This window comes from Schistocerca americana, chromosome 7 (genome assembly GCF_021461395.2).
Source record: "Schistocerca americana isolate TAMUIC-IGC-003095 chromosome 7, iqSchAmer2.1, whole genome shotgun sequence".
NCBI classification, from domain to species: Eukaryota; Metazoa; Arthropoda; class Insecta; order Orthoptera; family Acrididae; genus Schistocerca; species Schistocerca americana.
In genome coordinates this window covers 502874457-502888048 of record NC_060125.1, presented here as the reverse complement: position 1 = coordinate 502888048, position 13592 = coordinate 502874457, and the positions used below count along the sequence as shown (strand labels likewise).

Genomic DNA, 13592 nt, shown 5'->3' with positions numbered 1-13592 from the left:
CTCATTGCTGCTGTCTCTTCTTACTGTCACTATTGTCTTTTCCTCATTGTGATTGTCATAGACTGTGTCTCATTATCACTGGCTCTCACTCTACAATTGTCTCCTCCTCTCTTTCTATAGCACAACCACTGTCTACTATCTTCCGACATTTCTTACTTTCCAGTCTCTTCCCAAATGCCGTGGTCTCTTTTTCTCTCAGTATAAAAAAGTGACGGTATGTCTGCGTGCTAAAATTTTTATAAGTACTGAGGACGGTAGAATGAGGCAGCTGGTAACCCGTACCCCCCCCCCCCCCCCCACTTTTCACCCAGAGTCTTTTAAAACAGGATCATATTCGTCTTTTTTGTTCTCCGACAGGAGAATTTTTCCGATTGTTCCCTTCTTTTGCCTGCTACAGCAGGCCACGTTACTCATATGAAAACAATTTTATAGGTCACTAAAATTTTGATATTTTACTTATGTGATGATGATGATGATGTTTGGTTTCTGGGGCGCTCAACTGCGCGGTCATCAGCGCCCGTACAAAGTCCTAATTGTCACATAATTCAATTTTTACGCAGTCAAATCTAGTCACTGTGACAAAGGAGGAGGATGAGGACAACACAAACACCCCGTCCCCAAGCAGAGAAAATCCCCAACCGGGCCGGGAATCGAATCTGGGACCCCGTGATCCAAAGGCAGCAACGCTATCCACTAGACTACAAGCTGCGGACTTTTACTTATGTGAAACTGGAATAACATAAAACTATGATATTTTATACCTCAGACCGGGTTTTATGTGCACAAGAAATTTTGCATGTTCTGAAGAACAGTACTACATACTGGGGTTGCCAGAACTGTTTGATGATAACGGGACACTTAACAGTATATTCCTCCGTTCAAAATGGCTCTGAGCACTATGGGACTTAACATCTATGGTCATCAGTCCCCTAGAACTTAGAACTACTTAAACCTAACTAACCTAAGGACATCACACAACACCCAGTCATCACGAGGAAGAGAAAATCCTATTCCTCCGTGCTACGTCACTTTATAAACTACGTTTTCGCCCCACACCGGATTTATCATGTACAAATAAGGTAAATTTAAACCACCTTACCTCCGAAACTGATACAGATATCAAGAAAATTTTCTAGGCTCTTCGGGATCGGGATCCTAGGAATATATAGAGAAAATTACAGTCATTTACTGGGCATGGCCGTCTTGGAATCTGTGGCTTGGTTTTCTCAGGAGCTACCCATCAACTAAAATATGCCTCCATAAGTCCGCTAAGATGCACCGTAGACCGCATCTGATGCAAAAAGAGCGACTCGATTTGCTGCATTTTCCTAAACTGGAGGAATATCGTAATATTCACACTTCGGCCCCATACTGTAGGACAGTTACGTTAAGACGATCTGTACAAATGGTCCCTAGCCAAAGGGATATCCAAAACACTTGGGCTTACCTTTCAACACCAACAGAAGATGAGGCATTAGCCCCGGGAATTTACCGTTTTTATGCGCGGCGTTTTGGAATGTATTAGGTAGCACATGCTGGCGCATGCGTACATATATCATCAAAGCTTATATTAGTCGGCAGCATGACAGTCGAAAGGACAATGGGAATGACACATTTGATAGTGGCCAGATTTTGGCTGCCCTGCGTGGGACACACTGTCTCCAAGTTCGTACAGGAAACTGGGCTTAATGCATCCAACTGTGTCACGGGTGCACAGTGAGTACGATTTTTGTAAAAGCTACGAGCCAAACCGTGAATCGGACGTTTACAAAAGCTACAACCCTCTTGGAAGATGTCCTGCGCAGATGTGGACGAAATGTTCGGTTTCTCCAAGAAATTCTTTCGACTATGGCATAATAGTGCAGAGTATTTTAATAGAAAGTCCTAACTGTGGATGTCAAACGATTTATATAACGCACTCCTGAACCTTTGCATTCAACTTACTCGCTAAGATCGGATCTGTTGTCAGTATATTTAGGTATGCCCAGGGCCGGTTCGAAAACATTTTTCCGCACAAGCGATTTATTATTTGCCACTTGCCTCCCCACTTTCCCCTCGTACACTTTCACCAGTGTTATATTTCGCTACTAATTGTGGTATGCACAGTATACAAATCTTGCACTTGGTCACCACACTCAGCTTGACGCCCAAAGCAGTCGCTACTAATTGTGATACGTCCTGTACAGAAATATTATAGCTGCCACACCTCTGAAGGCGTTCCAAGCGGCGTCTTGTGTCGTTTGAGCATAAGGCCGGTCCTCGCTATGCCCTACCTAGCAATTTCGTATAAAACTGCGATGAACTAGGAGAACGACAACCGAACGACGGCAATGAGAATTTTAATTAAACATGATTCTGCAAAAACTGACATAACCTCCTTGGAGATAAAATCCACGATCTCTAGTTTTAAAACAGATTTGTTGACCGACCTGACTCCATTAATTTTTTAAAATTACCGATTTCGGTCAACATGAATCATCCTCAGATATGATTGTGTTGGTTACAAGAGTATATCACCCAACCATCAGCAAAATTTACATGGTACGTCACACAATAAAATGATTTAATGAATGCAATAAAAGTTTTATTTTATGACATAGCACGTTTATTCTGCTGATAGTTGGATGAGTTACTCTTGTAACCGATACTATCAGACCTGAGGATTGTTCAAGTTGAACCGAAACCGGCCATTTACAAAAAATCGGTATAATCTGTTTTAAATATGAATTTTTTTCTAAGGTTGTATATAGCCTTGCACGGATCTAAAAACAATCAAAACAGGAAAGTTGCACATAATTCCACACTGACCATTTGGCAGTCACTGATAGTTTATTTCATTTCGAGCACTTACAATGTGTATTCGTAACGAAAGGTATTTATCAAAGGTTCTTTTTTTTTCTAGTGCTGTAAAGAATATAAACAAAGAGATCCGCTACTAATATTTTGTAAAAAGGTGAAAATTGTAATCTGGCTGAATACTGGCAAACGTGTGTGCTCCCATTTTCGTCAGAAAAACACTCACATCCTCCCACCACTACCTTCCCGATCTTCCTCTACTTGGTCTCCTTAAGACACCTTCTCCTAGTAAAAGTTGGCGGTTTGGTCTTAACAGTGCACCGTGGAAAGCTTCTTCTGATATACAGTTGTACCATCTTCCAATGTCTTTCGGCCACGAGTTTCTCCGTCTTTCAATAGAACATTCACTTTCTATCTTTCCTTTAAGCTATAATAACTGGTATCTCTGAAGCCCTCTTAACATGTCCTACGCATTGTATCTTGCATAGTTTCACAATATTATGTAGCAGTTCTTGTTTCTTTTTCCTCCGATGAAGGTGTTTTACGTTCGACATTTTTAATATCCAAGATATACGCAACGGACGACGATACAAATACATTTCAAAGGGCTCAATTCGTTTTCCAGCTGTTGGGCCAAGGTACGTGAAGGAGAACAGATAATGTGTTGCATCGAATCATTCTGGTTCTCAATAGGAAACTGAGGTTTGACCTCATGAAGAATTGTCTTACGTCGAGAATTGTTTTCTGGCGTGTTCAATTACGGATTTTATATCTCGCTTGAAGTCGCATTTTTGTTCCAATATTGGTTTCTCAGATCGTTGAAGAATGTGCGTGTGTGTGTGTGTGTGTGTGTGTGTGTGTGTGTGTTTGTGGATGGATAGGATGGGGATCTTTACTTTAGACGTCACCGTTAGGTACTTACCAGCAGTTTGTTGTCTACCGTCTTGACAACGATCTCCTCCGGCTGGTATTGGCTAACGTCGAAGCGCAGCTTGAGAACTTTGCTCTGGCCTTCATCCTGGATCAGGGGCGAGTTGAAGCCGTCCAGCCACGTGCGCGGGGAAGATGCGACGTCGGTCGAGGAGGTCGTGCTGCAAAATGGAATTACTATGAGCCACATGCACCACATTAAACTGATCTGAAATGTAAATGTTATGCTGCTAACACACTTTACGATTATTGCAATGTATGATATTACTCATCACAGGATTAATCACCGTTTGGAAAAAAAACGACGGCAGTACTTAGTCATGATGATGCTGACAGGTTTGGTGCCCGTTCTGTGTTCAGATTTTCAAAGACTAGCCATTCGCAGATCTCAGGTGTTATACGAAAGCATCTGTTTTTTGTATTTTCAACTAACATTACGATGTCGAGTAACGCTGGATGACATGGAAATATAGGCATATTGGGCAATCTCTGCGCTACAATACGTACGTTTCAGAGCAGGATTCTGTCAGATACTTGCCAATATCTGCAGAGAAAGAGAAAAAAGGAATTGTGTCCCTATTTCATAAATGACTGTCAATAATCATCTTGCGAAAGCCGCAGTTCTTCTCATTTCCGTGGTTGCTGAGAAAAATTGGAGAAGAATTCCGCTTTATGTATGGCAATGTTTAATAATTTTGTTTTCACCCAGACATTCTTCAGCACTTTTTGTACTGTCTTCTGTGGGTTTATTTATTTTTTCCTCACGTGAAGCTATTAGTTGTTTATTCTGATAGCTTTAAATGTACTATCCATTCTACAGATTGTTTGTCGTTACACATGCATTTTGTAAGATTTGTTTCCCAAGCACAAAAAGTGTTGTAACATGTTTGGGTAAAAACACACTACGGTGCCTTGCATAAGGCTATGGGCTGACCAGACTGCAGAGAGAAAAACCTGGGGCACTTGTGTTTGTACTTTATGCCTAACTTCATTACTATATTAACTCTTAGCTTCTTGTCAGATATCGTGATGTTTTCAAATCGATAATAGGCCTATGACGATGTACCAGCTGAAAACCCATAGCAAGAATGTATCTTCATTTTGTGAATTGGAAAGGAAAATGTATGCACATTATACATAAATAAAATAATTTTCTTCAGAAATAAAAAAGGCTGATACATACTTTTTTATTGTAATGGCCTGGATATATTTTCTGCGATGTTCAATCACTGACCAGATACTGAGGTACAATTTTTTAATCCTAAAAACTGTGTAATATTACGAACCATTAACCAGATGCAAATTACACATTTCGTACTAAAATTTAAGATTTCAGACTTTTAGGACAAGCATGCATACATGACAAAAAATTTTCAATAAACGCTGCTAACACACGCCGCATCGCTCACGTTCTTCACAAAATGAGCTTGCATATGGGTGCAGTACCGTTAGAAGAAATGGTATAAGTTAACTGGTGCTCATTTATACCTCCTTTGGTTTTGGTTTTACATGTCGTGACGGCCATAAAGTGGAAGGTCAGCAAGTTAAGGGTAGGTAATACCTGCTTTTCTTTTCAACGTATTTCTTACTCTTTCTTTAAACATAAGACGAGTTAAGCCACATGCGGTGAAAATATATATGTTTCTATAACGTTTTGCTTCTAGGAAACTTGTTCTTAAAAAATATTTATTTAAATGAAAAGTATTACTGAACGCATTTTGTTTCTCGATTAAAAACCAGGACAATTATGTGTCCCGAATGATTTTCTCAGGACACCAGGATATTTATATGAAAACCCGAACGTCTGGTCAGAATTCCTCTCCAGTAGCTATGAGTATTAACACACGCATCACGTAACTTTGTTCTGCTTAGAAACTTTGTATTTTTTTAACAATTACTGGGTACTACAAGTTCAGGAATTTTACAGAACTAAATAGAAAGCCGACACTAAAAAGTTATTATGATAACGCACTCCAAATCAAAGATTCTCATTCAAAATAATGTCTTTGGATTCTTCGTAACAGTGTAATCTTAAAAAGGAATAAAGTAATGTTCTTTGTTAGATGTGTACCGTAATGAATGAGCATGCAATGCACAAAGCAAACTGCGTTATTTGTAATATTATCAAGTATAAAAAACGTAAGTGTAAGAGCCTTCTCACCTGAGTTCTGCAGCGAAGTAATAAACAATTTAGCATGTGAGATCGACTTGTTTCAGCTTTCAGTTTTGTTCTATAAGTTTCGTACTCGAATATATACAGTTTCTTTATCAGTTTTCGAAATATAGGCCTAATTTTTGTCTTACATTTCTTCCCAACGTTTTCTTTGTAGCAGTTATTTCACGTCTGATCAGATATTTCCAGTTAACGATTCTTGAAAGTTACGTACATTGGGTACACTCATGTGAAGTATATTTATACGAAATGCTACATATTTGACGTTTTGAGCTACAATACTCTTAAGACAGTGAACAGAACAATAGAAGAGCCATAAAGAATCGGAGTATCACAATGGGTGATTCGTGGAGAAAGGGGATCGAATAAGTCATTGTATTTAGGTGCAAAACCACTAAAACACTCCGACGTATGAAAAATGTATTGCCGCGTGACCTAGTAAACTTCCGTATCGACTCACTGCGTTCAACGACCCGTCCGGTACAGGCGAACTAAACAGGTCGCACAACTCTATGCGTCATTCATCGTTCATGTAACGAACGCTTGTGCGATGGCTCCCGGCTCTTGTCCGAGTTCATGAGTTGGAAAAAATTTTCACCACCAAATTTTGGCCAGCATGGGGAGAACAGGTGGTGGCGTGTTGTTCCCGACCTCCGGAATCACGTCAAAATTATGGATTACATACACAACCGATCCACAGTGTATCAGACTGCGACGTTTTTTATTATGATCCGTCTGTCCGATTGGAATGGTGAAGTCGGGGGCTACCTTGTCAGGTTTCATTCATAACCATCGTCGGCAACAGCAGAAAACTTACACACACATGCTCGTCACAGTCACAGTTCCCTTAAAAAAGAAAAAAAAGAAAAAGGGAGACGAATCTGAAATTATCCTACCGTTTAAGTTATTTTTATCTGTAAAGCGACAGGAGGGGCGCTTTAGACTACGAGCTTGGAACACACAGCGAAATGCGAAGGTTCGGACAGCAGAAGGATTTTCGGCAACACAACGGCAGATGGCAGAAAAAAAGCGTGCGCAACAGAAGGCAGACGACGCAAGCGAGCCCGCATCTGCTTGGCCATTAATCACACGATTCGCGCGAGGGGGATAAAAGAAAAGGGGGAAAAAAGCAAGCAAGCATGGCAGCTCGAGAAGAAAGCGCGACTACCGCAACCATACAAGGACGAATCTGTGTTTCCAAAATGTCCAAATGAGGAGTAACGCTCGGTGGACGTCGGCGTTGAGTCTAGACAATACTCAAAGCTCAGAGAGCTTTCACAAAAAGGGAGTGACCGATCTAACTAACATTAATAGTCTACTAAAAGAACCAATCTCTGTTACGAAATAATAAAGAACTTTAAATTTATGTAACATCTGACACAGATACTTCAGTGTGTAATGCGTCAGACCAATACATTTTCGTTAATATATAGAATTGTGACATCGCTGTTGTTGTGGTCTTCAATCCGAAGACAGATTTGAGGGATCTCTCCACGCTGGTCTATCCTGCGAAAGCCTTTTGTCTCTGGTTAAATACTGTGCGGTACATCAATTTGGATCTGCAAGATTTGGTCTGCTAGTACAATTTTTACCTCTTTACATTCCCCTCAAATACCAGACTGACGACTCCTTGATGGCTCAGGATGTTCCTATAAACGTAACCCTTCTTTTAGTCAAGTCGTGCCATAATTTTTTTTTTGTCCCCATTTCGGGTCAGTACCTTCTCCTTCAGTTACCCGGTCTACCCACCCGATATTTATCACTGTCTTGTAATAACACATTTCCGAAGCTTCTGTTCTCTTCCGTAGATTCCAGACAAATGCCCCCAGAAAATGACTTCCTAATACGCCGTTCAGTCACATTAATGTGACCACCGTCTATGTTCGACGTCGATGTCCGATTATCACTCACAGAGGGAAGATGATAGCACTAGCAGTGGAAAGCATGCAGTGCGTGTTGGGCGACGCGGAAAACAGTGCAATCGCTGTCGTAATGTGGAAACGGAATGATTTATCTACCGTAGAAAAGGGCATGACTATTGGCTTTCGGATCGGCACATTGTGTACTGTGATTCATCACTCCACACAACGTTTTTCCACTGTTCAATCGTCCAATGGTTACGCTCCTTACACCAAGCGAGGCGTCGTTTGGTACTTACTGACGTGATGTGTGGCTTATGAGCAGCCGCTCGACCATGAAATCCAAGTTTTCTCGCCTCCCGTCTAGCTTTCATAGTATTTGCAGTGGATACTGATGCAGTTTGGAATTCCTGTGTGATTGTCTGGACGGATATCTGCCTATTATACGTTACGACCCTCTTCAATTTTCGACGGCCTCTGTCAGTCAACAGACGAGGTCGGCCTGTACGCTTTTTGCTATACGCTTGAATAAGCATATTTGAATCTGCGGGCTCGCGTCAGAAGCATCTCTGCCCTCTTCGGAATGTGGAATTAAGTAAAACGTGTTGAACGAAATACTTAATGGTGACCTACGTCAATTTTCTCCGCGCTATGTTACAGTAATATGTTTAATTAATAGCAGACGGCTCCCTTAGAAATCAGCGCATGTCAGTTGTCTCAACCAAAAACTGCGTGAATTTATCTACGCGCCATACATAGTGAAGAATTTCCCCTATGAGTAGCGCAAAATAACTTTTTATTAAGAATAGCTAAATTCAGCATTTATGAATATCTTCGAATGACAGTGCGTGAAACGTGTATATTTATTGTATGCCAGAAGGGAACTACTTTGCTTATTGAAAGTGTGGCGGAAGTAGGGCGGCTCTGCAGATGACCAGCTTCATGCTGCTGGTGTCTTTCCGCCGAGGGAAGTCCTGGAGTGCAGCCATGAAAGTAGTAAAGTGGATTATTTTTTTTATACTGTGATTTTCTTTTCCCCCAACTATTTGTATAGGTCTAAGCAAGCACCGAACATTACATCATCCTGTAGTCGACATGAGTTTGTTCCAGTGAATCTTTTTATTATTATTTACGTGAATACTGCGTAGGCAGCAAGTGTCAAGTGACGTTATAGGGATATGTAGGAGGATTTGAGAGAGAAAAAAAAATGCGTAATTGACTGTAGCGATCAGCGACGAAAATCTGCAACGGGCCGCCCACTTTCAGTTTCTGGGAAGAACGCCCACTCTCCAAGTGGATGCAGACTTCAGGCCTTGACGCACGTTGTCCGCAAGCTGTACGTAATCGTGGTGAGCGCAAGATTGGAAGCGGTGAGCGTATTTGCTTTGCTTGGCTGAAGTCAGCGGGCATCGTGTCACAACATCCCGTTAGGTGTCTGACGTGATCATATGATCCAGAAGGGGAAACAAAGGCCAGCAAACAGTTTAGATAACGTCCAAGACGAACCCTGTGAACTCAGGCGTGAGTCATTCCTGTTCTGCTCACGGAATCACAATATGCCACTCTACAGAAACGAAATTTATCGCTTGTATGCAAGTCTATAGTTAATACTCGTTCTTCTTCCAGAGGACAAGGACAGAAAATCTCCTCTCAACGCTTTGCGCTCTATTGCAATCTCCTGGTTTTATTACAATGCGTTGCTCAAGTTCTTTAATGTTAATCGTGTGTACCACGCCAAAATTTGCGTTCGCAAACAAAATTAACGGTCATAATGTAAAGATTTATATGTTCAGGATGCGAGTAATGTTGTTTTAAAAATATGGAAACCAAGGTATTCCCGGGTTCGATTCCCGGCGGGGTCAGGGATTTTCTCTGCCTCATGATGACTGGGTGTTGTGTGATGTCCTTAGGTTGGTTAGGTTTAAGTAGTTCTAAGTTCTAGGGGACTGATGACCATAGATGTTAAGTCCCATAGTGCTCAGAGCCATTTGAAACCAAGGTAGCAGTGATAAACCCCTCTTAATTCTAGTATGCAGATGAAGGAAAAAAGAGTGTAGAGTGATTCAGAATGGAAACAATAATGCAAAGATACAGATAAAGCCAAAACTAGTAGACAAACTAGCCCTTTTGGCCGAAAGTAAGGATAACTTACAACTTTTGAATGAGATACGGAAGATATTTAGCATAGAATGTAGACAAGGTTAACGAATTAAAGATACTGCAGCAAAAATTTTTGGTCATTTATCCGGTGATATAAAATGTCTGACAGACAGCAAAGTGAAGTAAAATTTGAAAACGAACTGAAAAAATTTCTCCTTGACAATCCTTCTGTTCCGTAGTAGAATTTCTATTATTGTAATGTGTAAAAGTTGGTGGGTAGGAATCACTAACTCACATCTACATATTAAAAAAAAGTTATAAATGTACAGCATGTAGCCATATTCACAAATTAATTTGTGATGGAACGTAAAATGACTCGTTGCACATCATAACGATTTATCGTGCAAAATGATCCATGGAACACGAAAGTAGCTAAGTAACTAAGATGAAAAATAAACAGTAGCAATAGGCAGGAGAATAATGGTTCGCTAAGCATAAAATATGATGAAGAAACATCTACATCTAACAGTGATTTGAACTGTTATCGTTATACCATTTTGATACAGTTTCAGAGCTAGAAACTTTTACCAATTTCATAAAGTGTCCCCATCCGTTGTCAAAGAACAAAGCGATTTTCGGAACAACACCTTTTCTGGAGTATATTCTGATGTTATACTGTCTCTTCTCCCAATTTTTTTGCCCTTTTCCCTTGTTGGGTGGCCCTTTTTCCACCGGCTCACAGTTGCCTAATATCAGCTTGTTATAATAATGCTTTCGTATCGGCTGCTTAGAGTGGACATGTGGATACTACTGACTGGCTGGGCACTCGCGGATCAACAGTAGTTACATTTTTTTATTAGAGTTTATCTTGCCAAGAGTAAATCTCACAACCAGTTTTAAACTGTGAATGTATTAACCTTTTTTTCGATTTAAAAATCATCACCTTTATATTATTACATAGTTAGCAGCTGATTCAAGTTCAGCCAATCAGAACGCATATACGTTTACACTGTCCTTCTCTCCTGACCTCCGAAATTGTACTTTGAACAGTTACTATTTAAAGCATTCAAGCACGTGTATTTGTTTGTAGAAGTTAGATTCTGTAATTTAGTTTCCTAGCATTTTACTATCGACTGTTATCTTTCTTTTTAAACACATGATCTGCTGACAGCTTGCTAAAAAGTTGAAACCTGTAATGATACCGCGTAACCTTTCCTCATCCTACTCTAATCCCAGAGTGTGTTTCGTCCCTAGTTACCTCGCCGACGGTTGGTGAAACCCTATCATTCCGTACATCCTTCGACTACTCTGTAAACAATCAGTATAAAATTTAAGCCAAGGAACTTATGACTGGAAATATGTCATACCGAAAAACACCATATCCCCGAACTCAAAGCGAGAGCATATAACTCATGGAACGGAGAGCAGGAAACAACTCTATGGCAGAATGGCTGCCATTGCTATAAGCTGCTATCTCCACCCAAAAACCGTGCTTCACGGATTATCCTCGTAGCACCTGATGTGATTGGGATGAGTTTTAGTCACGTTAACTTCCCCAGTCACCTTCACAGGACAATCTACAGGGATTCCCCTACTTTTTTTATGCAACTCGTTATTATATGGTGGTTTAAATGCCACACACTTCAGTGTGAGTGGTATGGTGACCATCAGGTAATTTAGTGCAAGAAACTAAGGAAAATGAAACGTCGGTGTCCTAGTAATATCACCACAATCATCCTCGCATCAAAAAATGCAAAAAAATAACAAATTAATTATGAACTTTTTACAAGATTCAAACCATTATAAGCCGGCCGAAGTGGCCGTGCGGTTAAAGGCGCTGCAGTCTGGAGCCGCAAAACCGCTACGGTCGCAGGTTCGAATCCTGCCTCGGGCATGGATGTTTGTGATGTCCTTAGGTTAGTTAGGTTTAACTAGTTCTAAGTTCTAGGGGACTAATGACCTCAGCAGTTGAGTCCCATAGTGCTCAGAGCCATTTGAACCATTTTTCAAACCAATATATAAAAACACAAACTTTCTTCCGCTCCATACGTATAAAAAAATGAAATGACCGTGTGGCATTGATGGCACGGAGACCCCATCAGGGGAAGTTCGGCCGCCGGGTAGCAAGTCTTATTTCAGGTGAAGCCACATTGGGCGACTTGCGCGTAGGTGATGATGAAATGATGAGGAGGACAACACAACACCCAGTCCACGAGTGGGGAAAATCTCCAGTACGGCCGGTAATTGAACCCGAGCCCGCTGAATGGTAGGCAAGCACGTTACCACTCTCCTAAGATGGAGGACCTCCATATGTATAAGGGGCGGTCAAAAGAAAACGAGACACATGGAAAGAAGTAAGTGAACTGGTTTTAATTTCGAAAAATTGCAGTACGTGTATCCCAGGGTAAAAAAAAATGTTCAAATGTGTGTGAAATCTTATGGGACTTAACTGCTAAGGTCATCAGTCCGTAAGCTTACACACTACTTAACCTAAATTATCCTAAGGCCAAACACTCACACACCCATGCCCGAGGCAGGACTCGAACCTCCGCCAGGACTAGCCGCACAGTCCATGACTGCAGCGTCTTAGACCGCTCGGCTAATCCCGCACGGCATACCAGGATATACAAGATATGCCGTGTTAGGGATATTGGCCAGTAATCTGCGGATTGTACTGTTACACTGATGTTAATAACTTCTCGGCTAGATATTTTGTAACGATTTTTAATTTTGAAGAATATGTAGTTGCGTGTTAATTTACTGAAAAAATGTTAAATAAAGTGTATGCTACGAATGAATATCGGATACCTTTGGTGGCACTCCTATCGTAAGGTCCCTGTCAGTGACGGCAATTTGGGTAGGGTACTTAAATTAGCTTACAGCACATTTGTAACTCGAAAACGAAGGATTTTTATGTTTATATGAACTGTTTTTCTTATTTTGGTGCAAGGAAGGTTCCTTGCGCAAAAGTTTGTAAAAGCATTTTTGAAACAGACTGTACACTGACTGCCTATTTTGAGCTACTGTGCAGAAATGGTAAACATTTGCACATCCAAGCATGTAGTACACTTCATCACATTGTGACGTAGGTTGCATTCCGTCTTCAAGGTGTTGCAGTTTTAGTGGGCAGCAGTGTGACCAGAAGTACGGCCGTGTGCACCAATACGCCGAATCACAGTGCGCACTGTGCCACAGTTGGAAAAAGCAGAGGAGAGTTAGGTAAGAGAGGTGAAGCGAGAAGCGGGCGTACCTCTTGAAGTTGGAGGAGGAGAAGAAGTCGGCCGGTGGCTCCCCCCAGGCGGTGCTGCTGCTGGTCGTCTTGGTCTCCGAGTGCTGGCTGCAAGGTTAGTCGGGTTAGTGTGTGAGAGAGAGACTGTGTGCTGTGGAGGCGCCCCAACACCGGGCAGCAGCATGCTACGGGGGCGAAACACACCGATGACCAGGCGTACGGTGACCGGCTGTCGTTACACGAATGGAGAAGCTCCAAGTGAGCTATTGACAGAAAGGTTTACCGAATAAACTGATGTAATATTCTCTTATGCAAGCCAACGATACAAGATCGAAACGTGTCGCGCATAGAGAACCTAAGCCAAACACTACGTTAGGTACAATCCCAGCTGACAATATCGACCACTTGCACATTAGTTCAAATGTAGCCTACCATAATTCTCTTAAATGTCCAGGCATGAAGTTCCTTTTGTGTTTATCCGTGTCCCCTTCCTTTCCGTTTTCAA

At 41.3% G+C, this 13592-nt stretch overlaps 1 protein-coding gene across 2 annotated transcripts in view; it reads right to left on the bottom strand.

Annotated features, from left to right (window-relative positions):
- LOC124621770 (heat shock protein Hsp-12.2) overlaps positions 1-13592 on the bottom strand; it is a 105741-nt gene that overhangs the window by 34580 nt on the left and 57569 nt on the right. Inside the window, exons 2-3 of one of the 2 annotated variants that reach the window (XM_047147201.1) lie at positions 13109-13195; positions 3719-3887 (exon numbers count right to left, since the gene is read on the bottom strand). In XM_047147201.1, coding sequence (XP_047003157.1) covers positions 3719-3887; positions 13109-13195 — 256 coding nt within the window. The remainder of the gene's footprint in view (positions 1-3718; positions 3888-13108; positions 13196-13592) is intronic. The other variant, XM_047147202.1, reaches the window with a different exon arrangement.